General features: G+C 52.8%; 3 protein-coding genes across 13 annotated transcripts; 2 read left to right on the forward strand and 1 right to left on the reverse strand.

Moving 5' to 3' along the window:
• The first annotated feature begins 185 nt into the window (after positions 1 to 185).
• Positions 186 to 8,670, forward strand: TSEN34 (tRNA splicing endonuclease subunit 34). Of its 6 annotated transcripts, none has more exons than XM_047791966.1 (5): positions 186 to 364; positions 1,194 to 1,440; positions 1,688 to 1,937; positions 2,070 to 2,327; positions 8,189 to 8,670. In XM_047791966.1, exons 2-5 carry the CDS (start codon positions 1,198 to 1,200, stop codon positions 8,374 to 8,376), a joined length of 939 nt encoding a protein of 312 aa, XP_047647922.1. In that variant the 5' UTR covers positions 186 to 364; positions 1,194 to 1,197; the 3' UTR covers positions 8,377 to 8,670. The 6 variants fall into 6 exon arrangements, with proteins under 6 accessions (XP_047647922.1, XP_047647927.1, XP_047647928.1 ...); XM_047791971.1 differs by having other exon boundaries at positions 231 to 364; positions 2,122 to 2,327; XM_047791972.1 differs by having other exon boundaries at positions 231 to 364; positions 1,688 to 1,931; positions 2,122 to 2,327.
• A 3,438-nt stretch (positions 8,671 to 12,108) lies between these two features.
• RPS9 (ribosomal protein S9) lies at positions 12,109 to 18,111 on the forward strand. 4 transcript variants are annotated; one of them, XM_047790413.1, is made up of 5 exons: positions 12,109 to 12,197; positions 12,448 to 12,569; positions 12,769 to 12,891; positions 16,456 to 16,642; positions 17,869 to 18,111. In XM_047790413.1, the coding sequence occupies exons 2-5, from the start codon at positions 12,473 to 12,475 to the stop codon at positions 18,044 to 18,046; spliced, it is 585 nt and encodes a 194-aa protein (XP_047646369.1). In that variant the 5' UTR covers positions 12,109 to 12,197; positions 12,448 to 12,472; the 3' UTR covers positions 18,047 to 18,111. The 4 variants fall into 4 exon arrangements, with proteins under 4 accessions (XP_047646369.1, XP_047646370.1, XP_047646368.1 ...); XM_047790414.1 differs by having other exon boundaries at positions 12,126 to 12,192; XM_047790412.1 differs by having other exon boundaries at positions 12,128 to 12,223.
• On the reverse strand, positions 17,562 to 24,772 carry LOC125132750 (leukocyte immunoglobulin-like receptor subfamily B member 3). 3 transcript variants are annotated; one of them, XM_047790410.1, is made up of 12 exons: positions 24,360 to 24,772; positions 24,116 to 24,151; positions 23,658 to 23,942; positions 23,228 to 23,533; positions 22,725 to 23,006; positions 22,158 to 22,457; positions 21,574 to 21,615; positions 20,509 to 20,637; positions 20,108 to 20,147; positions 19,985 to 20,022; positions 19,705 to 19,757; positions 17,562 to 19,073 (listed from the first exon to the last, which is right to left on the reverse strand). In XM_047790410.1, the coding sequence occupies exons 1-12, from the start codon at positions 24,406 to 24,408 to the stop codon at positions 18,897 to 18,899; spliced, it is 1,737 nt and encodes a 578-aa protein (XP_047646366.1). In that variant the 5' UTR covers positions 24,409 to 24,772; the 3' UTR covers positions 17,562 to 18,896. The 3 variants fall into 3 exon arrangements, with proteins under 3 accessions (XP_047646366.1, XP_047646365.1, XP_047646367.1); XM_047790409.1 differs by having other exon boundaries at positions 20,108 to 20,150; positions 24,360 to 24,771; XM_047790411.1 differs by lacking the exon at positions 23,228 to 23,533 and having other exon boundaries at positions 20,108 to 20,150; positions 24,360 to 24,766.
• Between the last annotated feature and the right edge of the window lie 423 nt (positions 24,773 to 25,195).

The raw sequence follows: 25,195 nt of genomic DNA on the forward strand, positions 1-25,195 counted from the left end.
CAACAGGAAAGAGGCAGGGCTCAGAAGAACTCTGAGGGGGTGGGGCAAACAGCGCCCCTCGGTCCAAAGGGGGCGGGGCCTCGGGCCAAGGGGGCGGGGCCAGCGCACGGAGCCTCCCATTTCTAAGTCGCGGAACCGAATCGGTGGAGGGAGGTGGGCTTCGAGGGGCTGGCCGGAGGTGGGGCTCCGCTTTAGGGCAAGGCGGGGCTACGGCCCTGTGGGGCGGGTCCCAGACTTCCCGCTCCGCTGAGGTGGCGACGTGACGAAATCGACGCAGGGGGTCGACATGGGGGGTGGAGGAAGTAGCGCGTGGCGCGCGACGTAGGGGGTGGCTCCGCCGGGACAGCGAGCTGGTGTTTACGAGGTGACTAGCTGGTTTTATCAGAGGACGGGGCCACATTCTGAAGGGAGCGCTCGCCAGTGGGGTGAGCCCGCCCGAGCGGAGAACGAACAGCATATGCTCAGGGGACTGGGCCGCCGGCTGTGGGGTTCGATCGCGGGGCGGGAACTCCCTAAACTAGGGGAGCGCTGGCGGCCAGAGGGGGCCGGGCCTCAGGCTGTGGGATTGACGGGAGCCGAAGACACTCGAACGCAGTACCCCTTAGGTTCGGAGGGGCGGGGCTGCAGGTTCGGCTGAGCCGAGGACGGCCGAACACTCGGGCAGGGGCGGGGCTTCGTATTTGGAGAGCGCGACTCAGCGGGAAGGACCCGAGGCCGAACCTCGGGAGTTGGCTCGGAAAGAGGAGGGGCCAGGTCCCGAGCCACCGGAGGAGGGCGGGGCTTTGGCCTCCGAGGTCCCGGCACCTGACGGGAACACCCGAAGGGCGGTGCCGATATGAACCTTTCGAAGAGGGCGTGGTCTGCGCTAGGGCAGGTTTTCCGTCGAGGCGCGGAGGCCGGGACGGCAGTACTAGCCCAGACCCGAAGGCTGGCCGCGGGGTCCGAGGGACCCAGCGGACCCGGCGGCGCCGTCAGGCCCGGGGCCTGGCGGGCTCGCCAGGGGTGGAGCCTGGTGCCCAGGGGGCGGGGTCCGCTCCGCAGGTGGCGAACGCGGCCCGAGCGAGGCTCCACCCCCTGAAACTCGAGGGAGGGGCTTTGTCCAGACCCACCGCCCCCTCCCCGGGAGGTGGGAACGCTGGGTGTCGAGAGCTTGCAGCTCTTGGCGTGACTACTGTGCCCCTGGCCTCCCGCAGGAGGATGCTGGTGGTGGAGGTGGCGAATGGCCGCTCCCTGGTGTGGGGGGCCGAGGCCGTGCAGGCGCTACGCGAACGCCTAGGAGTAGGGGGCCGCACGGTGGGCGCCCTGCCCCGCGGGCCCCGCCAAAACTCGCGCCTGGGCCTCCCGCTGCTGCTGATGCCTGAAGAGGCGCGTCTCCTGGCTGAGATCGGCGCAGTGACCCTGGTCAGCGCCCCGCGCCCGGATCCCCGCCAACACAGCCTGGTAAGGAGGCAGGCTGGGAGCGCGAACTCCCTGGGACCTGAGGAAGAAGCGGCTGGAGACTCGGACCACGAGTCCTTGAGCTGGGAGGGGTCTGGGAGTCCTGGATTCTGGAATACCGTGAGCCTATGACACCAGGTTCCCCGGATTCCTGCCCTGAGGTTGAGAGGGGCCAGGGAGTCAGGATTCCTAGCTACCAAAGGGAGAGCCTGCCTGGATCCCTGAGTTTACAGCTAAGTTTACTTCTCAGGCTTTGGCATCCTTCAAGCGCCAGCAAGAGCAGGGCTTCCAGGAGCAAAGTGCTCTGGCAGCTGAGGCCCGTGAGACTCGTCGTCAGGAGCTCCTAGAGAAGATTGCAGAGGGCCAGGCTGCGAAGAAGCAGAAGCTGGAACAGGAATCAGGGACCAGTGGAGGCCAGGATGCCCCTGGGCACCCAGCTGCTGAAGAGAATGAGGCCAGTGCTAGCCAGACTGCTGGAGAACAGGAGGAAGCAGGTGAAGGTGGGAGTTGGCGTCCAGGGACCAGGGGGAGGAGGGAATTGGGGTTAGAGTCTGGGGCTGGGTCTCCCGGGGGCTCTTGGATTCACCGAACTCTCTTGGATTCACCCCCCCCCCCCCCCCCCCCCCCGCCAGGCTCTTCCTCTCCCCAGCCGGGGCCTTCAAATGAGGTCACCCCTTTGCCCAGGTCTGCCCTGCTCGTCCAGCTGGCCACTGCTAGACCTCGGCCCATCAAGGCTAGGCCCCTGGACTGGCGTGTCCAGTCCAAAGACTGGCCCCATGCTGGCCGTCCTGCCCACGAGCTTCGCTACAGCATCTACAGAGACCTGTGGGAGCGGGGCTTCTTCCTCAGTGCTGCTGGCAAGTTTGGGGGAGACTTCCTGGTGTATCCTGGTGAGTTTGTGTTGGGCCCTCTAGTTGCTACTCTGTTCTTCACGAATCCCACTACGTTCTGCATTTTCCCTTTATTTGGTCTTATTTTCTCAGCGTCTGAAACTAGGGAAGGACAGGAAACACTTGGGAACCCAAGCTCATTCGCCGGGCTGTTTAGTACATGAGCAAAGGTGGGGGGAAAAAGAATGGCTTGGAGAAATCATGGGTAGTAAGAAGTAAACCATATTTTATACTGTCAAACTGTTATATGCGCTATTTAAGTAGCCTTAAAAATTGTGGCTCTTAAAAAAAAAATTGTGGCTCTTGGAGTTCTTTTGCGGTGCAACAGATTAAGGATCCAGCAGTGTCACTCCCATTCTGCATGCTGAGGGTGTGGCCAAAAAAACCCTATGACTTGGAGTTCCCGTCGTGGCGCAGTGGTTAACAAATCCGACTAGGAACTGTGAGGTTGCAGGTTTGGTCCCTGGCCTTGCTCAGTGGGTTAACGATCCGGCGTTGCCGTGAGCTGTGGTGTAGGTTGCAGATGCAGCTCAGATCCCACGTTGCTGTGGCTCTGGCGTAGGCTGGTGGCTACGGCTCCGATTAGACCCCTAGTCTGGAAACCTCCACTCCCCCTGCTGCGGGAGTGGCCCAAGAAATAGCAAAAAGACAAAAAAAAAAAAAAAAGCCCCGTGGCTCTAGTAAGTCAACTATACTTCAATCAAATTTTTTTTTGTCATTGTTCTTTTGTCTTTTTGAGGGCCGCACCCGCAGCACATGGAGGGTCCCAGGCTAGGGGTCTAATGGGAGTTGTAGCCACCGGCCTACACCAGAGCCACAGCAACTTGGGATCTGAGCCACGTCTGCTACCTACACCACAGCTTGTGGCAACGTTGGATCCTTAACCCACTGAGCGATGCCAGGGATCGAACCTGCAACCTCATGGTTCCTAGTCGGATTCATTTCTGCTGTGCCACGAAGGGAACTCCTACTTCAATAAAATTTTTGAGATTCAAAAAGAAAAAAAAATAGGAGTTCCCAATGAAGTGCAATGGAATCGGAGGTGTCTCTGCAACACCAGGATGCAGGTTTGATCCCCAGCCCAGCACAGTGGATTAAAGGACCTGTGGTGTAGATTGCAACTGTGCCTCAGATGTGATCCCTAGCCCGGGAAGTCCGTATGCTGCAGGACTGCCAAAAAAAGAAAAAAATAAAAATAAAAATTTTTTGAAAGAAAAAATATTGAGGCTCTAGTGAAAGAATATGAGAAAAACTTAAAGTGGAGTACTAAGTAGCTTGAGAGAATCCCATCAAGCAAATGGAAAACCACATGCGAGGTTTTACTGGAGCCCAGTGACAGTAATTAAGAGTTCTGGGAGGGAATTTGCATCAGGAATAGGTAAAGGAGACTTTTGATGAATCAGTTAATGGTTAAATTAAATAGTAAGGCTGCCTTGATTGTGTAACTAAAAGGTTAAAAAAAAAAAGTACAGGAGTTCCCTGGTGGCGCAGCAGGTTAAGGATCCAGCATTGTCACTGCTGTGGCTCAGATTCCATCCCTGGCCCAGGAACTTCCAAATGCTGTAGGCACAGCTGAAAAAAAGAAAAAACTACAGAATAATCACCCTTTTTGTTCCCCCTAAGAGCACAGAAATGGAACTGCCTGATAAATAATCAGATCTTAGCCTTTCATTGGAGACTATCCATTAAGTTTTCTGCAGGTGAGCTGAGAGCCTTGGTCTCTGCTCAGACTAAAATTTAACTGACTGATTTAGGAGGTGAGAACATTCTACCCCACCGCATTCTCCATAGATAACCATGGTTTAGTTACTTTGCTACTGGGTTGTTTTTTGTGTGTGTCTCTGACTCTTGCATGTAAAAATGATTATTTTGGTTTTGAAAGGGAATATTCAACTTCCTAAACATACAGATGCTTATATCTAGTTCTCTTCTAAACTTTCACCTTAATTTACAAAACTGAAGTTCTTCCAACCTAGCAGATTGTAAGGGAACCATTCATTCATATTTGATCCCATGTACAAGAGGAGTTAAGTAATTTCAAACATTCTAAGTTGCATTTTTTTTTGTCTTTTTGCTATTTCTTTGGGCTGCTTCTGCGGCATATGGAGGTTCCCAGGATAGGGGTCGAATCGGAGCTGTAGCCACGGGCCTACGCCAGAGCCACAGCAACACGGGATCCGAGCCGCGTCTGCAACCTACACCACAGCTCACGGCAACGCCGGATCGTTAACCCACTGAGCAAGGGCAGGGATCCAACCCGCAACCTCATGGTTCTTAGTCGGATTCGTTAACCACTGCACCACGACGGGAACTCTCTAAGTTGCATTTAAAAATTTAATATAGGGGAGTTCCCCTTGTGGCTCAGCAGAAACGAATCCAGTTAGTATCCATGAGGATACCAGTTCGATCCCTGGCTCAGTGCGTTAAGGACCTGGCGTTGCCGTGAGCTATGGTGAGGTTTGCAGACACAGCTTGGATCTCGTGTTGCTGTGGCTGTGGTGCAGGCCAGCACCTGTAACTCCAGTTCATCCCCTATCCTGGAAACTTCCATATGCCGTGGGTGCAGCCCTAAAAAGACAAAATAATAATAATAATAATAAAAACAAAAAAAATTTAATGTAGGAGTTGCCTTTGTGGTTCAGTGGAAACCAACCTGACTAGTATCTGTGAGGATTCAGGTTTGATCCCTTGTCTCACTCAATGGGTTAAGAATCTTGCTTCAGCTCCAACTCAACCCTTAGCTGGGAACTTCCATATGCCATAGGTGTGGCCCAAAAAAACAGAACAAAACAAAACAAATTAATGTATTTTCCCCTTTTTTTTTGGCTGAGCCTGTGGCAAGTGGAAGTTCCTGGTCCTGGGCCAGCAGTCCAAGCTGCTGCAGTGACAATGCCGGATCCTTAACCTGCTGTGCCTCAAAGGAACCCCTATTTTCCTTTCTAAGTTCTGCAGTTTTCTGGTTATGGATCTTGCTAATATTAAATCAATAAGTTATAAGTGAGGTGATCTTAAAATTTATATTCTTGGAGTTCCCACAGTGGCGCCAAGGTATCGGCAGCGTCTTAGGAGAGCTGGGATGCAGGTTCAATTCTAGTCCCAACAGAGTAGGTTAAGGATCCAGCCTTGCCACAGCTGCAGCTTGGGTGGCAACTATGGTTTGAATCTTATCCCTGGCCCGAGTCCCTGGCCCGAGAACTCCGTATGTCTCGGGGTGGCCAAAAAATAAAAAAATAAAATAAAGTTTATATTCTTACACTGTTAATAGACTTACTAAATCTTCAGATTAAGGCAAATTTAAATCACTCAGTTGCACATTAGAAACAAACACAAGGCTGACCTGTTGGTTCTAATCGGTCAACATTTCAAAACAAGAAATACTCAATGTCTCATGGGAGTTCCCGTCGTGGCTCAGTGGTTAACGAATCCGACTAGGAACCATGAGGTTGCGGGTTCCATCCCTGGCCTTGCTCAGTGGGTTAAGGATCCAGTGTTGCCGTGAACTGTGGTGTAGGTCGAAGACGCGGCTAGGATCCTGCGTTGCTGTGTCTCTGGTGTAGGCTGGTGGCTGCAGCTCCGATTGGACCCCTAGCCTGGGAACCTCCATATGCTGTGGGAGCGGCCCTAGAAAAGGCAAAAGGACAAAAAAAAAGAGAAAGAAATACTCAATGTATCAGATAGACACAGAATCTCTGTCCCCTGAAGATGAATATTCAAGGACTGAGTCTCTTAAATATATGTTTCTAACTCTAATTATAAATTTTCCTGAGGTTAAAAGATGCTGTTTTTTTTTTTCTTTTTTTTGTCTTTTTGTCTTTGTAGGGCCACACCTGCAGCCTGTGGAAGTTCCCAGGCCAGGGACTGAACCTGCACCACAGAGGTGACAGTGTTGGATCTTTAACCCACTGATCCACAGGGAGCCCCTGTTTTGTTTTTTAGATGTCACACATAAATGAAATCATACAGTATTTGTCTTTCTAACTTATTTCACTTAAGATAATACTCTCTATTATGCTACTAGAGGTTCATAACAAGATTTGTCTTTTTCTTTTAGTGAGAATTGCAATGATTTTTTTAATTTCTATTTTTTTAATTATACTTTATTTATTTATTTTGCTTTTTAGGGCCGCACCCGTGGCATATGGAGGTTCTCAGGCTAGGGGTCCAATCGGAACTACAGCTACTGGCCTACACCACAGCCATAGAGCCACGATGGGAACTCCAAGATTTTATTCTTTTTTATGGCCAAGCAATACTGTGTGTGTGTGTGTGTGTGTGTGTGTGCTACATCTTCATCCATCTATTGATCTATTGATGGGCATTTAGGTTGCTTCCACATCTTGGCTATTGTAAATAATGCTTTGGTGAATACAGGGGTGTATTTATCTTTTCAAATTAGTGTTTTCATTTTCTTCAGGTAAATACCCGGGAGTAGAATTGCTGGAAGCCTTACCCTTTCTCCTTTTTTTTTTGGTCTTTTTGCCTTTTCTAGGGCTGCTCCCGTGGCATATGGAGGTTCCCAGGCTAGGGGTCCAATTGGCGCTATGGCTGCCGGGCTACGCCAGAGCCACAGCAAGGCCAGGGATCTAACCTGCAACCTCATGGTTCCTAGTCAGACTCATTAACCACTGCACCATGACGGGAACTCTTGGAAGCCTTACTCTTTTAGGTTTATATTACAGGTTACTTAATCTTCCTGAGAGTTCCCTACTCAGGGCCTGATTCTCCTTGATCAGGTTCACCTAGTCTTGGGGCAAACTACAGCCCCAGGTCAGATCCAGCCCACTGGCTGTTTTTTTAAATAAAGTTTTATTGGAACACAGCCTTGTCCATTTGTTTACATGTGGTCTGTGGCTGCTGTTGTGCTACGCTGAGAGAGTTGAGTATTTGTGACATGGCCCCCCCAAATTGAAAGTGTTTACTCTCTGGCCCTTTTCAGAAAAATTTCGTGGACTTCCTTATTCCATCTATTTATTATGCCATCCTGTTGTAAATTGTTTTGGGGAGTTCACCAGGGTTTCAGCAGGTCAAGGATCCAGCAATGTCACTGCTGTGGCTTGGGTCGCTCCTGTGGCGTGGGTTCATCCCTGGCCTGGGAACTCCCACGTGCTGTGGGTACAGCCAAAAAAGAAAAATTGTTTTCTTCTTTTAGTCTGTTAGAGTTCCTTCTTACTGGATATTTATGTGATACCCTTTTTGAGTTCCTCCTGGCTTTGACTGACTTTGTGGTCCTGGATTTTAGATCATGACAATGATATGTTCAGTTATTTGTTTGTTTGTTTGTTTTTTAGGTAAGATTATGCTATACATATGTGATGATTTGCTCCCACCCCCAGGGGTATCTTTTATTTTTCTTTTCTTTCTTTTTAGGGCCGCACCTGCAGCATATGGAGATTCCCAGGCTAGGGGTCGAATCAGAGCTACAGCTGCCAGCCTACACCACAGCCACGGCAACACCAGATCCGAACCACGTCTGTGACCTACACCCCAACTCACGGCAATGCCGGATCCTTAACCCACTGAGCAAGGCCAGAAATCGAACGCACAACCTCATGGTTCCTAGTTGGGTTCATTTCTGCTGCGCCACGACGGGAACTCCGGGAACCACGTTTTTGACCTACACTGCAGCTTGTAGCAACGCCAGATCCTTAACGCAGTGAGTGAGGCCAGGGATCAAACCCACATCCTCACGGACCCTATGTTGGGTTCTTAACCCAATGAGCTACAGCAAGAACTCGAAGGGGTATCTTTTAAAATACAGGCAGTGATGGCTGGAACCATCCCCAGCTCCTATGTGAGGATGTCCCCGTCCCTTCCAGCTCTCTGCCATTGGAAACTGCTACCTGCCTCTTTCCTTCACTCAGGTGACCCGCTCCGTTTCCACGCCCACTACATCGCTCAGTGCTGGGCTCCCGGGGACCCCATCCCCCTCCAGGACCTCGTTTCTGCCGGCCGCCTCGGCACCAGCGTCAGAAAGACGCTGCTCCTTTGCTCTCCGCAGCCCGATGGTAAGGTAGTCTACACATCCCTGCAGTGGGCCAGCCTGCAGTGAACTCCAGAGACCTATGGGCATGGGGCCGTGTCCCTGGCAAGAGCCTTTCCAGATGGTGCCCGGCTCATCTCCACGTGGGAGGCTAGACCACCCTCCTGCCTCTCTTGGTGGTTAGCGTTTGAGTCCAGATGTATCAACACTATAGCCTTCGGATGTCCCTCCCTGTTTCAAAGCACTTAGCGGCTGTGTTGTTTTTATAGTTAGCGATTTCCAAATGTGACCTTCTTGAGTCATCTCTGTTTTCTACGGAGCTTAGGTCCCAAGAGGTCTCAATAAACTTGTTGGATAAAAATGGAGGTTGTGTGGTTTGAATCCTAACGACAGTCCTGGATGTTTGCATCTGTTTGTACAGATGAGGAAAAGGCCTGGAGGAGGGGAGATGTCTTGCCCCATATCACACATGGCGTAGGAAGCAGGGCTGGGATTTATTGATTGATTTATATTTCTATTTAGGGCCCCACCTGCAGCGTATAGAAATTCCTAGGCTCGAGGTTGAATTGGAGCTGTAGCTGCCGGCCTACACCACAGCCCCAGCGATGCCGGATCCGAGCCGCCTCTGTGACCTACACCACAGCAATGCAGGATCCTTAACCCACTGAGCGAGGCCAGGGATTGATCCTGCATCCCCAAGGATACTAATTGGGTTCTTAACCCACTGAGCCACAACAGGAACTCCAGGGTGGGGATTTAAAATCTGGCCTTTGAGACTCCGAAGAACTCCGAAGAACTTAGCCCACTGCACTAAACTTCCTTTTGAAAAAGACGTACAAGGTATCATATTTGGCCGTGGCATGTGGTGGCTTGATGTGGGATCTCAGTTGCCTTGAACCCAAGGCACACTGGTGAAAGTGCCAAGGTCCTAACTGCTCGGCCACCAGGGAACTCCCCTGCGAGCGAGACCTTTCAGATGCAAACAAAGGCATAAATGAAAATAGCGCCTGAAGAAAAGAGGAAAGCGAGTGTTGGGAGTTTTAGGAAAGGAGTTTGGAGTCGGGCGGGGAATGTCAGGTGTTCTTTTCCTTGGTCTGAGTGGTGTTTATTCAGCTGTTTACAGAATTACTTTTTTTAGAGCTTCCTTTCCGCTGAGCCACCATGGAAACTCCAATTGCTGAATTTCAACCCAGGCATCTGGATAGAGCAGGGTGACGTGATAAGGGAATGGCTTGAGTGGCACTGCTGCTCTGAGGAGGTAATAACTGAACACTGAGTCTACAAGACAGATGAGTCTCGGATCCTGTGTTGCTGTGCCTGTGGCACCAGCCAGCAGCTGCAGCTTCCGTTCGACCCCTATCCTGGAACTTCCATATGCAGCAAGTTCGGCCCTAAAAAGAAAAAAGAAAGAAAAAGATCACAGGGCTGATCCCTGGCCTGGGAACCTCCATGTGCTATGGGCATGGACAAAATGAAAAAAAAAAAAAAGTAGGATTGAGAATAATATTTAGTACTCCTTAATTGGATATTGGTGATAGTGCTATTCTGATGGAGGGAACTTCTCTGAGAGTTCTCCTTAAATAAGTATTGATAAGCAAATTAACATCGGTAAATTTCTTAGAATAGTGCCTGATACAGAATGACATGTTACTATTTTTAGTGATAGAAATGGGTCACATAGAAAACAAACACAGAGTGTGTAGCCCAAAGTCTAGCACTTTTTTTTTTGGCTGTACCCATGGCATGTGGAAGTTCCTGGGCCAGGGATTGAAACTGCGCCACGTTAGTGACCCAAGCTACAGCAGTGACAACTCTGGATCTGTAACCCACTAAGCCAGCAGGGAACTCCCAAAGCCTAGCACCTGTAAAGTGCTCATTAAACATTATCTAACAATGCTAAAGTCGTTGGTGTGAATGGAATTATTCCAGAGAGAAAGGAGTAGAGGAAATATTCCCAGGGGTTGTCTGAGAGGAAGAAATTGACAATGGAGATCAAGAAACGGTGGCTAAGTTCCCCCAGGTGATGAAAGGCACATACGGGGAGCAGAATATATAGTGAGAACGTTCACAACATTTTCTGTGTTCTGGAAACCCAAAAGAAACATCGGGATATAAACTGCTGCCTTTGAAAAAGAGACACGAGGCGTTCCCGACATGGCACCGTGGAAATGAGTCCAACTGGGAACCATGAGGTTGCAGGTTCGATCCCTGGCCTCACTCTGTGGGTTAGGGATCCAGCGCTGTCGTGAGCTGTGGTGTAGGTTACAGACGATGCTTGGATCCCGAGTTTTTGAGGCTCTGTCGTAGGCGGCAGCTACAGCTCTGATTAGACCCCTAGCCTGGGTGCAGCCCTGGAAAAAGACCAAAAAAAAAGACAAAAAAAAATTAAATGATGGTCACAACATCTAAACAAAACAAACAAAAAATAAAGTACCATCTTCCCTCAGTCATTATCAGTCATTTACTTTCTTCACAGCACCACTCTGAAATGACCTACTGTATTTTTTCCCCTGTTCCCCTAAGACTCAAAGCTTTGTAAGGGTTGTTTTATTGGTGGCTATGCGCCATCATGTGAAACAGTTCCTTACACTGCTTAATCAGTATCTGTTACAGAAATGAATTAATGAGGCCCATGCTGAGGGAGGCATGTAGCCAGAGACACTAGCTGCTAAATATTCCAGGTATGGCCCAATTTCTACCAAGATCGTTTCCCCCATTGTCCCTAAAAAGCAAAGAGGGCAAAAGCGGAATCCTATCAGGATGTAAAAGTGTATCCTTTGCCTATCAGAACTGCGTATCCCTAGGCAACTGCGACTTCTCTGAATCCTCAATTTCTTTTTTTTTTGCTTCTTTTTTAAGGGTTGCACCTTGCAGCATATGGAAGTTCCCAAGCTAGGGGTCCAGTCGGAGCTGCAGCTGCTGGCTACGCCACAGCCACAGCAATGGGGGATTCAAGCCGTTTCTGCGACCTACACCACAGCTCACTACAACTCAGGATCCTTAACCCACTGAGCGAGGCCAGGGATTGAACACGCATCCTCATGGATACTAGTTGGGTTCATTTCACCTGAGCCACAACAGGAACTCCCTGAATCCTCAATTTCTGCCTTCAATCCTCAGACAGGTTTGTAGCCAGAGTTCAAAAGGGCAGGCTGGTTTCTGGCTATGCTTCGGGTTGACAGTATTCTGATATGAAGCGATTTTTTTTTTTCCTTTTTTACCGGCGCACTAGCGGCGTGTGTAAGTTCCCGGGCTAAAGGTCCCATCAGAACAGCGGGTGCCGGCCTACCCCTCAGCCAGACTGAGTCCTCAAGCCGCATCAGCCACCTACCCGGGGGCTTGCGGCAACGCGCGATTCTTAACCCCCTGATCGAGGCCCGGGTGGAACCCGCATCCTCACGAAGCATAGTCGGGTTCTTAACCCGCTGAGCCACGTTGGGAACTCTGACAAGACTGTTTTCATCATTCATGGATGTGAGAGCGGTTTCTTGGCAGGAGCTTTTGCTTCGCGCAGCTCTCTGTGGATCTTTTCACAGAGTTAGAGCTGGCTGTAGTTTAATGGTGGTGGCGGTAACGTCTCCAACTTTATACAGCGACTCGTTGGCTAGCTGACAGGATTTAAATCACCCCCCCAGGGGCGGAGAGGAGCTTTCATTTCTCAAGGGACGGTACACCCACCTCCCGTCAGAGACAAGGTCCTCCCAGTTCAGTGTGCCGCTCTGGCACAACCTTTCGTTTCGACTGCTTTTTTCCGCTCGCCAACGCCTTTTCTGATTGGTGCAGGCTTACGCTGTGCGCGCTGACATCAGCAGACGGCAGCGTTGCTATAAGACCGTGGCCGGAGAGCGCGTGCGCCTCTTTTTCCGTCCGGGAGTCTGTCTGTGGGTGAGGTGTGCTGCGGTGCTCTTTACTCCAGGTGTGGGTTGTAAGGTCTCGTGGGCCATTCGAGTTCTAATGAGTACGCTAAAGAAGTTGGAGATGAAATGAGGGTGGTTGAAAAGTAATGGCGATGATACTGCTTGTAAAAGCTTCAGGGGAGAGTCTCGCGATATCTTCCGTGGCCGCCATGAGGTCTTAGCGTGGTTGTGGGACTGCGCAGGCGCTGCGCGGAGGCCTCACGAGCCACTCTTTCCCGCACAGGCGCAGACGGGCGAGCAGCGCCAGCATGCCGGTTGCTCGGAGTTGGGTTTGTCGCAAGACTTATGTGACCCCGCGGAGACCCTTCGAGAAGTCTCGCCTCGACCAAGAGCTGAAGCTGATCGGTTAGTACGTAAGGCAAGGTTTCTGCTTTCCGGGCCTGAGAAGGCTAACACGTGGGGGAGGCTACCCACTCGTTCATTATTTTCAAGTCCTGTGGTGTGTCCCCTTCCCCAGATGGACCAGTCTTGTGATCCTGAAGCCACCAGGCTTAACGTTTTCACCAGTCCGTGGGACTGAGCCCATTTGCCCTTTTTTTTGCAGGCGAGTATGGGCTCCGGAACAAACGTGAGGTCTGGAGGGTCAAATTTACTCTGGCCAAGATCCGCAAGGCTGCCCGGGAACTCCTGACGCTGGATGAGAAAGACCCGCGGCGTCTTTTTGAAGGTGTGTATGTGATCCCGCAGGGGTAGGATGAGGTGCGGAGCTCTGCTCTTGTAGGCTAGCTCAACGACCGGAGGTGGTATATGGAGCAATTGAGCCAGCCTTTAGTTGGAGTCCTGGGCTAGGAAGATGGGCTTGGATCCAAATTCAGGCCCTTAGATGTGACTGGTTTATCCTTGCATTGGGTTTCAATTTTCTCTTAATTGGAACCTACAGTGCCAAGCAAGTGTGGGCACTTGGCTGTAGTGAAACAGTACTCTTCCGTGTGTATCTTGTTCGCTCCTGGTGGGAATAGACTGCGGAGTATCTCAAATGTTGGATACTTTAGCAGGAAGAGTCTGATGTGTCTGCTTTAGCACTGATCAAGGACATGTAGCCAAGGCCTGGACAGGAGAGGACCTGTGGATGTCACAGGGAAGAACTTGCAGGAGTTCCCGTTGTGGCTCAATGGAAACCAACCGCCCTAGTATCCAAGAAGATGTGAATTTGATCCCTGGCCTTGCTCAGTGGGTTAAGGATCTGGCATTGCCGTGAGCGCTGGTTTAGGTCGCAGATGTGGCTTGGATCCTGCGTTGCTGCGGCCGGCAGAGTCGTGAATGTAGCCCGGATTCAACTCCTAGCCTGAGAACTTACATCCTTAAGTCTCAGGTTCAGCCTTAAAAAGTAAAAAACAAACAAAAAACTCCCAAAACGTTTCAGGTAATGTTTTTGGAGGGGAAACATATAGATCACATTGTAACTTGAAGGTAAAAATAAGTAAATTCTGGTAAAGTATATGGAACAAAATGAACTTTTTTTTTTTGGCCATTTCTTGGGCCACTCCCTCGGCATACGGAGATTCCCACGCTAGGAGTCTAATTGAAACTACGGCTGCCGACCTACACCACAGCCACAGCAACGCCGGATCTGAGCTTCATCTGCAGCCTACACCACAGCTCATAGCAACGCTGGATCCCTAACCCACTGAGCAAGGCCAGGGATGGAACCCACAGCCTCATGGTTCCTAGTCGGATCCGTTAACCACTGAGCCACGACGGAAACTCCTGAACTGTCTTTTAGATTCTGAAGGACTTAAATTTCTACTATGAGACGGGGTTAATGGAGTGCTTTCAAAAGCAGCAGTTGACATGATAATTCAAATTTTAGTAGTTTTTCTTAGATTGTCAGCAAAAGTAATCAGTAAATTGGGTTATTATACCCTACTTTGTACATTGTATTTTGGATGTGCAAGAGATAACACAGTATAGTTCCTGATCTTAACAGATGGGATTCTGGCTGTAAATAGTTTTGTTGTATCTTGTTTGCTTTTTTGTAACAGCTTTTATTGAGATGAGATTTACTTAAAAGTGTTTATTTTTAGTTATCGCTAAAATTGGCTACCTTATAGGTGTCATCCTGATAATGCTTTTGGCCTGAGCCTAGGAAATCTTGACTTCTCATGAGAAGCAGGAGGGGCTGGGAATCCAACTGGGCTTTCTTGGGCATCTGGGGTTGCTAGTCGGAATTTTCTCCTAATGTGCAAGGAAGGAAGTGCGTTTACACTCCTCACTATCAAATGTGAGTGTTCATCGACATCAGAGGTTGAGGAAGGCTTGGAGTGTCTATACATAGACCAGAGTCTCTGCAGTCTCTTCCTAACTTCCTGTGCCACATTGGTAACTCCCCCATGGTTCTTTTTTAAGGACGTTGGTGTCTAAAAGATTTTGAATTATGGTGAAGTTTCCATTTTCAAACAGTAAAGACAGGGGGTGCCTGTTCTGGCTCAGTGTTACCAAGCCTGACTGGTAACCATGAGGACGCAGGTTCCATGCCTGCCCTGGATCAGAGAGTTAAAGATCTGGTGTTGCTTTGGCATAGGCCAGCAGCTGCAGCTCTGATTCTGCTCCAGCCTGCGAAGTTCTTTATGCCTTGAGTATGGTCCTAAAAAGCAAAAAAGTAAGTAGTAAGAACAAAAAGGCATTAAGTGTCCAAATTGTTAGATGATCCTGAACTCACTTGTTTACTGCTGGATGTTCTATATTCCTTTTTTTTTTTTTTTTGCTGCACCAGTGGCATATGGGAGTTCTCAGGCCAGGGATCAGACCCTCATGGCTCTGCAGAGATAGCACCAGATTCTGCACCACAGCGGGAACTCCTTGTGTTACTTTTTGAATATCATGCATTTTAAAAAATTGAGGTATAATTTACAACTGACTGAAAAAGTGTATTAGTTTCATGTGCAACAGAATCATCTGGTATTTATTGTGAAAGGACTTCTACAGTAAATCCTAGTAAACATGTAGCCAATACATAGTTACAAACAAGACTTTCTTGTGATGAGAACTTTTAGGGTTTCTCATTTACTTTTCCCTGATTAGTGATGTTGAGCAACTTGTCATGTACCCGTGGGCCACCTGTATGTCTACTCAGGCTCCCATTTTTAAATTGAGCCTGCTTTTTGTGGGTGGTTTTTTTGTTTTGTTTCTTTCTTTTGGCTGTTGTAGGAGTTCTATATATTTTAGGTATTAACTTTTCGTTAGGTACATGATTTGCAAATTCATGTGTTCTGTAGGTTATCTCTTCATTTTGTTGATTTCCTTTGCTTTGTGAAGCTTTTTAGTTTGGTGTACTCCTGCTTGTTCGTTTTTGCTTCTGTTGCCTTTGCTTTAGTGTCAAACCAAAAAAATTATCCCCTAGACTTAAGTCAAGGAGCTTATTGCTTGTTTCAGGTCTTACATTTAAGTCTATTCTGAGGAGGGGTCCAGTTTCACTATTTAATTGTTCTAGTCGATGAGCACAGACTATCTTTCCATTTATTTTTGTCTTCAATTTCTTCGATCAGTGTATTTGAGTTTTCAGGCTTCTTACCTCTTTGGTCAGATTTATTCCTGGGATGTTTTTATGCAGTTGTATATGGAAGAATATCCTTATGTCTGTTGTTACATTCAGCATTTATTCAGCGCATGTTATGATGTGGGGTTTGGGAAAGATAGTATGAATACATAGCAAAATCAGCCAGCTTTGCTCAAGCTTTGCCTGGGGGTGAGGGACACTGCTTTTACCCCAGTGTCACGGCGGGAGCAGTGATTCTTGTGATGAGCACCCCAGTGATCGCTTGGGAGCCTGGGAGACAGGTTGCCTCTTTTTTTTTGTTTGTTTCTTGTTTTGGTTTGTGGTGTTTGGCACACAACCATGGTATATGGAAGTTTCCTGGCCAGGTGTCAACCCCCCACCCCATTTGCACCCTGTGCCGCACCTGCAGCAGTGCTGCATCCTTAACCCACTCTGACACTGGGAACTTCCAAGGGCCTTGGGCTTTGGATGCCCATGGGCAGGTGGCAAGACCTCCTGACCCTGGAGTTGGGGAAAGGTAGACGCTGACACCTGCTGGGTTAGATGGGTGTAGTCAGGGTAACTCGCCTTAGGGGAGTGAGGATTTCGTCAGTTACGGTGGCTCATGCATTAGTTCACTGAACCTTGTATCAGAATTAGCCCTTCCTACCTTGTCCCACCTCCATGATGAGACCTGAGGAGTCTGAGGTCAACCAGAAAGAACACTGGGTCAGTGCTTCCTTTCCCCCTTTTCAGGGAATGCTCTGCTGCGGCGACTCGTCCGCATTGGGGTGTTAGACGAGGGCAAAATGAAGCTGGATTATATCCTGGGCCTGAAGATCGAGGATTTCTTGGAGAGACGCCTGCAGACCCAGGTCTTCAAGCTGGGCTTGGCCAAGTCCATCCACCACGCCCGAGTGCTGATCCGCCAGCGCCATATCAGGTACCACCTCTGGCTCCAGGCCTCCCCGCCCCAGACCCTCTGATGGTTACCCTTGCTGAGCCTGCTGTCCCTGTCTCCTGTGCAGCCCTTGGAGGTGATGAAGCTGTGAGCTCACCTTGAGGGTGCAGATTGACCCCTACACACTGCTCATGGGGGAGCTGGGGGGTAGCCTCACCCCCATGGCCCAGCGCAAGGGTCACTGCGGCGGGAGCCGTACACCTTGCGAAAGCTTATACCAGGCCTACAGGTAGCTGGACAGGTAACAGCTCTTGGTGTCACTGGTTGAGAGAAGTCATTAGGCCTCGCCTGGCCTGGGTGGGTTCTGCTGTCTGGTGGGCCCTTGTGAAGCCATTCCGGGCCCTGCTCACCACAGCTAATTGTGAGTTCACCCAATTCAAGGTCTGTGCCCATGGTGGTTCTGGTGTGATGAAAAGGGCATTTCAGAGGGCAGGTGTCATCGGGGTAGGCAAATCTACCATTTTTCTGTGAAATGGGCACCTTTCACCAGGAGCTGTGTGGTATGTGGGCAGGATACACACATAGTGATTTCTGTCTCAGCCTTTGATCAGTCCTGAGACCCAGGGCCTAGAGCCTCATTTTGTTGTTCTTTTTTTCCCCCTTATTAGAGCCACATTCAGGGCATGTGGAAGTTCCTGGGCTAGGGGTTGAATCAGCTGGGGGTCCGTCTGCACCCTCATGGTGAGCTCACAGCCACAGCAATGCTGGATCCTTAACCCCCTGCGCAAGGCCAGGGATCGAACCTGCATCCTCGTGGATACTAGTTGGGTTTGTTACTGCTGAGCCACAACGGGAGCTCCTACACCTCATCTCTTGTCTGAAATGACTTCATAGAAGCTATTCTCCTGGGGTGCTTGTATCAGGACAGTGAAACCACACCTTATACAGACAACTCAGCGTCTGGCATGGGTCAGAGTGTTTATTTGAAAAGCACACCTTGTGTTTGTGTTCTGCCACCTCACCTCCCTCACCCTCTGGTCTTAGGGATTCATCTGAGTTTCTCTCCCTTTCTTAAAATGTGAGCGTGAAGGCAGGCGCTTTGTGAGCTGGCTGCCCCAGAGCTCTCCAGAACACACGGCCGGCCTTGGGAGCAGGACTTGCTGTTTATTGCTTCAGAGGCAGTGCAGCTGTAGCACCAGCCCTGCCCCTGCAGAGCCCGGGCGGAGCGCGCGGCCTCTTCCAGCTCCTCACCCGCTCCCCCTCCCCAGGGTCCGCAAGCAGGTGGTGAACATCCCATCCTTCATTGTCCGCCTGGACTCCCAGAAGCACATCGACTTCTCCCTCCGCTCCCCGTACGGGGGTGGCCGCCCAGGCCGCGTCAAGAGGAAGAACGCCAAGAAGGGCCAGGGTGGGGCTGGCGCTGGAGATGACGAGGAGGAGGATTAAGCCCACCAGCTCCGGGCTGGTGGAGTGCTTTCCAGTCAGATAATAAAACACGGTCAACTCTGGAACTGATGTGTGTTGGTGTCTCCTTGCTCTGAACATGGGATCTTACGTAATAGAGGTGCCAGCTGGGTCCCCAGCTAATTGCCAGGTTGCAGGAGGCGTAGAGGGGCTTGTTTAGCTTTGTTCAGATAGTGGGGTCCACCTGTTAGATGCTGGTCCTTGTCTTCTTAGGACTGGGCTGCTATGTCCTAACACATGTCTGCACCCCTGTTGTGGGGAAAGTCCTTTAAAATAGCCAGAAGGAAATGCAGCAAGCTTTGCGTGAGGAGTGGGGAGGAATCTGGGCAGAGACGGGGCAGGAGGGGAACCTTGTCTCCCTCACTTGCATTTGAAGTTTGAGAACATTCAGTGTCACCGGGAAGGCAGGCTTCCCTTTTCTCTGCTTTGTGAGGCCACCCTGCTGGTAAGGAAGGGGCTGGGTCTCTGGGAAAATGAGAAGCCCTTGGAGTTGAGCAACCTCTGGGTGGCTGCTGTGGCTTGCACACTTGGGGCTCTAGCATCCGTCCAGTGGCCAGCCTCATGGAGGGAGCCTAGGCAGGGTCCTTTGCTTAAGTGGCTTGGAAGCCTGCAGCAGAATCCAAGTCCTTGCGGCTTTAGGCTGCGTGGTGGGCCCTCCCTTACCTCACCCCAAGGTGGTGATGGCAGTTCCGAGGGCCCTGGCGGTCAGCTGTGTTAGGTCCATGGGGTTCCTGGGTGGCCCACATCAGGACTCCAGGCTGCCTGGATGGAGTTGGCTAGCTCAGCATTCGTGGGGGCAGGCAGCTCCTGTGCTTCTTGGGGCCCCTGAGGTTCAGTCCCTGGGGTCTGGGTCCTTTGTGGGCTGGCGGATGGCGAGAGTAGCATACACGCTGGGCTCTGCTGGGGGCTCCCCTGCCTGGGAGGGAGGGGGCGCCGTTGTCCCCTGTCTGAGGGTCACGTGGTTCAGCTGGGCATAGGTCACATCCTGGGGGCCATCTGACTCTGCTGCCTGCAGTGGGGGAGAGAGGCATGGGCTTGGGGAGGGGAGGGGCCTGGGGTCTGGGACGAAAGACGTCCTCCCCGAAGTTCTTAGTCATCAGGGCTCGGCTAGAGGGGTGAGGGGTCCCCTTCTCTAGTCAGAGAGGAGGGCTGTGAGGTTGAAATCCCTGTGAGTTGGTGGCTTCGGGGGGATGGGGACTGGGGGTAGGAATGGGGCAACCACGAGAGTGTTAGGTGCATTCACCGGGGTGTGTACAGGAGCTGATCCTCACCCAAGCTAACAGGGTCGAGGTACATTGCTGGGGTTCACGCAAACAGAATAGACAGCTGAGGGCTGCACGAGGGTCCTGTCAGACCCTTGGTGGGTTTTAGGAGCTGCCCCCTCGGGCCTCTCTCCAGGTCCAGGACTTGGATTGAGCCTCTTGATGGGGGGCACAGACTAGACCTGCCAGCTCACATTCAACGACTTGAAGTGGGAGGAGGCCAGCGTAGGAGTCTGGTCGTGGGGTTGTAGCGGCTCAGAGAATAGCTTCCAGAGGGGAGAGGCTGCAACTGTTGAGTAGCCCGAGGGTGCAGTGTCCCCGGATTAAGTGCCTGAACGAGGAGGTGTGGGCGCGCTGGTCAGGACCACGGGAACTCACCTGACTGTCGCGCGGGTTGCCGTCCTTCAGCCATGTGTGTTTCATGACAGCATCTAGTGGGGACAAAAGGAGGGGGTCCCATCTATTGCCAAGATTTCCTGAGACCTCACCCAGCAGAGGCCCAGATAGGGGGAGCGACGTGGTTGACGCCACACTGTATCCCACATTCCTGCTCTCACCCAGAAGCCCAGAACCGTCTCCAGCCAATCCCCAGTCTCCAGTGCCCACCCCCATTCTCTGGCCCCGTCTCTCCCCCCGGGACAGCCTCTCCTCCCCTTACACAACTTCTCCTCCTGGATGTCAGCAGCTGGGCTGGAGCTGGGGGGAGGACAGAGGCAGAGTGTTAGGGGGCAGTGAGGGGGCTGCAGGCGGGTGGGGTGCGGGTCTTTGGGAGAGGTCTTACCTCTTCTGCTGGCCTCGGTCCTTGGCCACTGATGCTGCAGCTGCTGTGGGGAGTTAGAAATCAGTCTCCAACCCGCCCTAGAACCCTTCCAAAGATTAAGATCTGCGGGGGTCTGCGAACTAAAAAGACCATAATCCCCTCCCTCCATCCTATAGAATTAAAGATCGAAACCATAAAATACAAAACTTGCATATGTTTTCAAAAGTTGTAGAAGTTTGGAAAAGCCAAGACGACACTCTAAAATACTTACATTTGCACTGGTATTTAATGTCTTTTTTAGGTTTTTTACTGGGAGAGGATGAAGTTTTCTAAGCTGACCTCACCCATCTCTTTGGTTCCCTTTGGCTGGTGCCCTAAGCCCACCGCCTCCAGGGGCCTGGGTCCCCTTGTTCCCTACTCACCTGACTTCCTGTGTGTGTCCTGACCCCGCTGTTGCTGTCGCTGTCGGATGAGGAGGAAGAGGAGGAGGAGCAACAGCAGGACGAAGGCCACCGAGACCCCGATCAGAAGGCTCAGGTACCATGGGAGGCCTGGGGCACCAGTGACATCATGAACCATTTAATTGAGCACCTACTGTGTGACCAGACTCCTGCTGGGCTCCGTGCATTCATCTCCCCTACCCACATACCCATTTTACAGACCAGGAAACCAAGGCACAGAGAGAAAGTCACCAGCCCCAGGTCACCCAGGCTGGATGGCAGAGCTGGATTTGGAACCCAGGGATGTATTTTTTTTTTTTTTCCCCTGCTGTCCCCTCAGCACGTGGAAGTTCCCGGGCTAGGGAGGGAAACCATGCCATAGCAGCGACCCCAGCCACAACAGTGACAGTGCTGGATCCTTAACCTGCTGCATCACAAGGGAACTCCTCTCGTATTTTTCTAAATTATTTTTTTGGTGCCTTGGCCTCCAGGCTGAAACCAGTGCAGAGACCTGTGCGTCAGACCCAATCCCTGCTCCTCTCCTAGCCCAGCCCAGATCTCCTCTGCAGAGGCCTGGCACCTCCCATGGGGTTTGTGTGGAAATGGAGTGTGTGTATCCTGGAGGGGCAGAAGGGAGGGCTCTGGCCTTCCCTAGCTCTAAGCAGGGCTGGGCTCTGTGCTGTGGGCTTTCCTGTTGAGCGAGGTAGGGGAGGCCTCCTCTGTGGAGGGTAACCTCAGAGTCTTCGAGGAACCCGTCCTGTCCACGACTCCAAGGTTGGGAAATAGCAGGACAGTGTGACTTCCAAGCCCTGTTCTTTCCCAAACCCACAGCTGCTCCTTGGGAGGCTGAGTGCCGCTGAGTTTATGGAGGAGGGCGCAGATGTGGCCTGTCCCCCACAGTGTTGGAGCAGCCTTCTTGTGCTTTGCAGTCAGAGAGGTTGGTGCCAGTGAGAAGGGACTTTTCTTAGGCTGTTAGCTCAGCAAGTGGCTGAGCTACGACTGGTCTCAGCTACTCCCACCACCACCTCCCCAGAGACAGACACTTACCCCTCTGCAGGCCTGACTCCATGAGCCCGTCCTTGGAGCCTCCTGGGGGTCAGGACAGGGGAGGTGAGGGGGGCTGCTTCCACCTGGCTGAGCCCCTTACACTCCCTCACCGTGACCCCCCATCCCATCACCTACCCACCCTTGAGCCCCTGGAGTCCTGTGGTCTCCCTGCATCTCGGCCCAAATCCCAGCCCTCCTGAGAGACCAGCCATGCTGGAGCCTGTGATCTTGGTCCGTTGGGGATGGAGGCCTCTGCTCACCACCCGCTTTGTGTTGATCTCCCCAAGTGAGGGGCTGCAAGGACTGCAGACTAGGGGATTGAGAGGGGTGGCTCTGCCATCTCCCCCTTTTGGTCAGCCCTGCGTCCTCTCTAGCCTTCTTCTACACTCCAGCAGCATGGCTGGACCCCAGGAATGAGGATGAGGATGGTGGGGGAAGGGGAATTGCTCTGGCATTTTCCATTCCTCTGAGAGTTGCTCCCCCTCCTTCTGTGACCCCCTCACGCCCACCCAAGCCCAGAGCTGTCCTGAGGTCAGCACCCTGAACTGACCAGGACCCAGAGGACCAGGTCTGGGGTTCCTTACCTGAGATCAAGAGCTGCAGGGGGTCACTGGGGTTTGACAGCACATAGGGGGAGGTGCTCTGTGAGGTGTAGCACCTGTAGGTCTCATTGTGGGCTGAGGTCATAGGACTCAAGGTGAAGTTGGCCTGAACGGGTGCAACCATGTCCTGCAGACGCAGGCTCTGGGCAGGAGCCAGCGACCCCTCCTTGAACAAGTGGAAGGTGTCCAACACTATCTCAGAGCGACACTGCAGGGTCACATTCTCTCCCCAGGACACTGAGGTCCTTGGATGGGCTGAGAGGGAGGGTTTCTGGTACATTCCTGGAGGAGAGGAGGGGGGATAGAGAGCTGCCTCCTGCCACACAGCCTTGACCCTGAGCTGAGGGATACTGTCCTCTCTCTAGGGACCCTGTCTGGGACCCCTTCTCAGGCCCTATGTGTGGGTCTCTTACTTCCACACTCCCACCCCCCTTCCCTTAGACCACTGCCCCTTCTCAGCCTCTGCTCCAGGCCCCTCTCTTGGGACCCCATCACCACTGTCTGTCTCCTGGGCAGGGAGTCAGGCCATGGGCAGGACGGGCTCCTTACCCGCGATCAGGACGTCCAGGGGGGCACTGGGGGCCGACCACGCATCGGAGAGGTTGTGTGCAGTGTAGCATCTGTACCGGCCCCCTCGGGTGTGGCTCACACGACCCAGGGGGAAGTCGGGGCTGTGCTGGCTGTTAAGCCGGAGGGGAGGTGTGCTTCCCTCGTCCTTGGTCAGAGCGAATCTGCCAAAGCCGGCGTCTGAACGACACTGGAGGGTCAGTCTGTCTCCGAGGAGCACGAGGGAGCCCGGCTGGGCCGAGAGGGAGGGCTCCCTGTACACACCTGGGGAGGCAGGGATGGTGGCCCTGAGGGACGTGCCCCCCACATTGCTCCCTGGGGCTGCAGGGAGAGTTCTCTCTGGTCCTCCTCAAGCTTCCTGCCTGTTGTTCCCCCTGGAAGGCCCGTGTCAGTCCCTTCCCTGATGCTCCTTTAGCCCCGGGGCTCCACTGGGCGCTGAGCTTAGGTCAAGGGTCCAGGAAATAGCTGGTGCTGGTGGCCCTCACCTGTGACCTGGAGATGCAGAGGGTCACTGGGCTGAGACCATAGGTAGGGATCGGAGCTGGGAGAATCATAGCATCTGTAGGTGCCCCCGTGGGAGGCGTTCACGGGGCCCACAGGGAAGAGGGCCTCCCTCCTTCCCGAGTTCCCAAATTTCCTCCACGCGCTACGTCGGGGTGGTTCAGCACCTCCCTCCTTCAGCAGGTACAGCGTGCCCAACCAGAACTGTGAGCTACAGGAGAGGGACACGTTCCCTCCTGATGCCACCACGGGGCTCGGGTGGGCTGAGAGGGAGGGCGCTGTGTACTGTCCTGAGGGAGCAGGAGGACGGTGTTAAAGGGGGGCCTTCACCCCACTCCCCCTGAGCCCACAGTCTGCTCCCCCTGCCTGTGAGGAGGAGCCCCGGGTGGGAGGGACCCGGGTCCTCCCTCTTACCTGTCACCACAAGGGCCAGGGGGTCACTCCGCCTGGACCAGCCCTTCCAGCTGTAATAAGCACACTGGTACTGCCCTGCATGGTGGGAGCTCAAGGATTCAAAGTGGAACCGGGCTGTGTTCCTGGGGTCCTGTGGGGCTTCATCCTTCCAGAGTCTAGAGTCCCCCACTTTATACAGACGGTAGACATCAGCCTGCAGGGACCCCTGACACCAGAGGGTCACAGGGCTCCCCTTGGGGACAATGGGTGCCGGGTCAGCCCAGATGAAGGGTTTGGGAAGGACCCCTGGAAAGGAATCAGACCTGGAGTGTCAGAGAGCACATCTCCCTCGGCCTGTCTCCCCAGGAGTCACCCCAGGGCCCTCCCAGCCTGGTCACCATCAGCCCCACCAGCTGTGCCCCCCTCCCCCAGGACAGAAGGCTGGTTGGGTGGAAGCAGGGGGTGTTGGGGGGACTCACCTGCCTGGACCTGGTCCCATGGGTGCCAGCACAGCCCTGGAAGAGAGTCCCTGTGAGCCCCACCCCTCCCCACACAGATGCTCCAGGTCTGGTCTGGGGCCCTGGGTGCTGGGGTCAGATCTGGGGCTGAGCCCGTCCCCCCGCCCCAGATGTCCTCCCCCGACTGAGGCTCCTGTGTCCCCGGGTCTCTCAGGGCCCAGCCCTGGGGGGAGAGCGGCCCAATCCCTCCTTCCCCACGGCTCACCGAGGCAGAGAAGGGCCGTAAGGCCCGGGGTCGTGCTGCCGCCTCCCATGGTCCCCAGCCGTTGAGGTGACTCGCCCAGTCCTCAGAGGCAGTGGGACAGAGAGACGCAGAGCGTGTGACGAGGCCCAGGCTCCGAGTTGCTCAGCACGGGTTCCTCCTCAGCCGGACTCCGCTCTCCCTAGAGGATGTGGCCGAGGGCCCTGCCGTCTCTGAGCACCTCTGAGGCCACCACATCCCCTCCCAGGGTCTGCCCTCCGGCTTCCACCTCCTGCCAAATCCCCATCCAGAGAGCGCCGTTGTCCCAGACCCGGGGGCCGGAGGCAGCGGCAGGGCCCAGGGCTGCCCCGAGCTGTCTGGTTCTCCCTCTGCCTCTGACATGGGCCGTGGGATCTTCGGCAAGAACTTCCCTTTCCTGCGCTTCCGCAAATGCACGCCTTGTTCCTGCCTTTCATCAGCGCGTCCTTTCGGTCGCTGTCTGTTGAGCAATGAGCACGTTTGGTCAGGATGGCTGACACTGGGCTTTCCCTGGACTTGCGGGGCTGAGATGAATGAAGCCAGGCATCACCACTGCTTCCGTGGCAACAATTCGGTGTAGTCTTAGGAGACTGTTCCAAGGTGGGAGAAAACAGGAAAGCAAGACCCTGAGCCTCATGACCAGGTGAGTGTCTTGAAGCCTGGGTTCGGGTTGGGAAGGCTCCTCCTGGTGGCTGGATGCGGGGGGTGCGCTCTGGGCGGTCCTGGTTGAGGGGGGGGTCGCCTGGACCAGACAGGTCTTGAGTGGTTCTCAGGAGGGATCGCAGTCAGGCCCTGGGTCACGCAGGGTCTTGAGCACCATG

Source organism: Phacochoerus africanus, chromosome 8 (assembly GCF_016906955.1).
Source record: "Phacochoerus africanus isolate WHEZ1 chromosome 8, ROS_Pafr_v1, whole genome shotgun sequence".
NCBI classification, from domain to species: Eukaryota; Metazoa; Chordata; class Mammalia; order Artiodactyla; family Suidae; genus Phacochoerus; species Phacochoerus africanus.

What these genes read in the sequence shown, in the direction of transcription:
- TSEN34 (XM_047791966.1), top strand. Translation starts at nt 1,198, where the DNA reads ATGCTGGTGGTGGAGGTGGCGAATGGCCGCTCCCTGGTGTGGGGGGCC. An exon ending in ACAGGAGGAAGCAGGTGAAG is followed by an intron (nt 1,938 to 2,069) that starts GTGGGAGTTGGC and finishes CCCCCCCGCCAG; the next exon opens with GCTCTTCCTCTCCCCAGCCG. An exon ending in AGACTTCCTGGTGTATCCTG is followed by an intron (nt 2,328 to 8,188) that starts GTGAGTTTGTGT and finishes TCCTTCACTCAG; the next exon opens with GTGACCCGCTCCGTTTCCAC.
- RPS9 (XM_047790413.1), top strand. Translation starts at nt 12,473, where the DNA reads ATGCCGGTTGCTCGGAGTTGGGTTTGTCGCAAGACTTATGTGACCCCG. An exon ending in CCAAGAGCTGAAGCTGATCG is followed by an intron (nt 12,570 to 12,768) that starts GTTAGTACGTAA and finishes TTTTTTTTGCAG; the next exon opens with GCGAGTATGGGCTCCGGAAC. An exon ending in ATCCGCCAGCGCCATATCAG is followed by an intron (nt 16,643 to 17,868) that starts GTACCACCTCTG and finishes CCCCCTCCCCAG; the next exon opens with GGTCCGCAAGCAGGTGGTGA.
- LOC125132750 (XM_047790409.1), bottom strand. Translation starts at nt 24,408, where the DNA reads ATGGGAGGCGGCAGCACGACCCCGGGCCTTACGGCCCTTCTCTGCCTC. An exon ending in GGACACACACAGGAAGTCAG is followed by an intron (nt 20,151 to 20,508) that starts GTGAGTAGGGAA and finishes AACTCCCCACAG; the next exon opens with CAGCTGCAGCATCAGTGGCC. An exon ending in CATCCAGGAGGAGAAGTTGT is followed by an intron (nt 19,758 to 19,984) that starts GTAAGGGGAGGA and finishes TGTCCCCACTAG; the next exon opens with ATGCTGTCATGAAACACACA.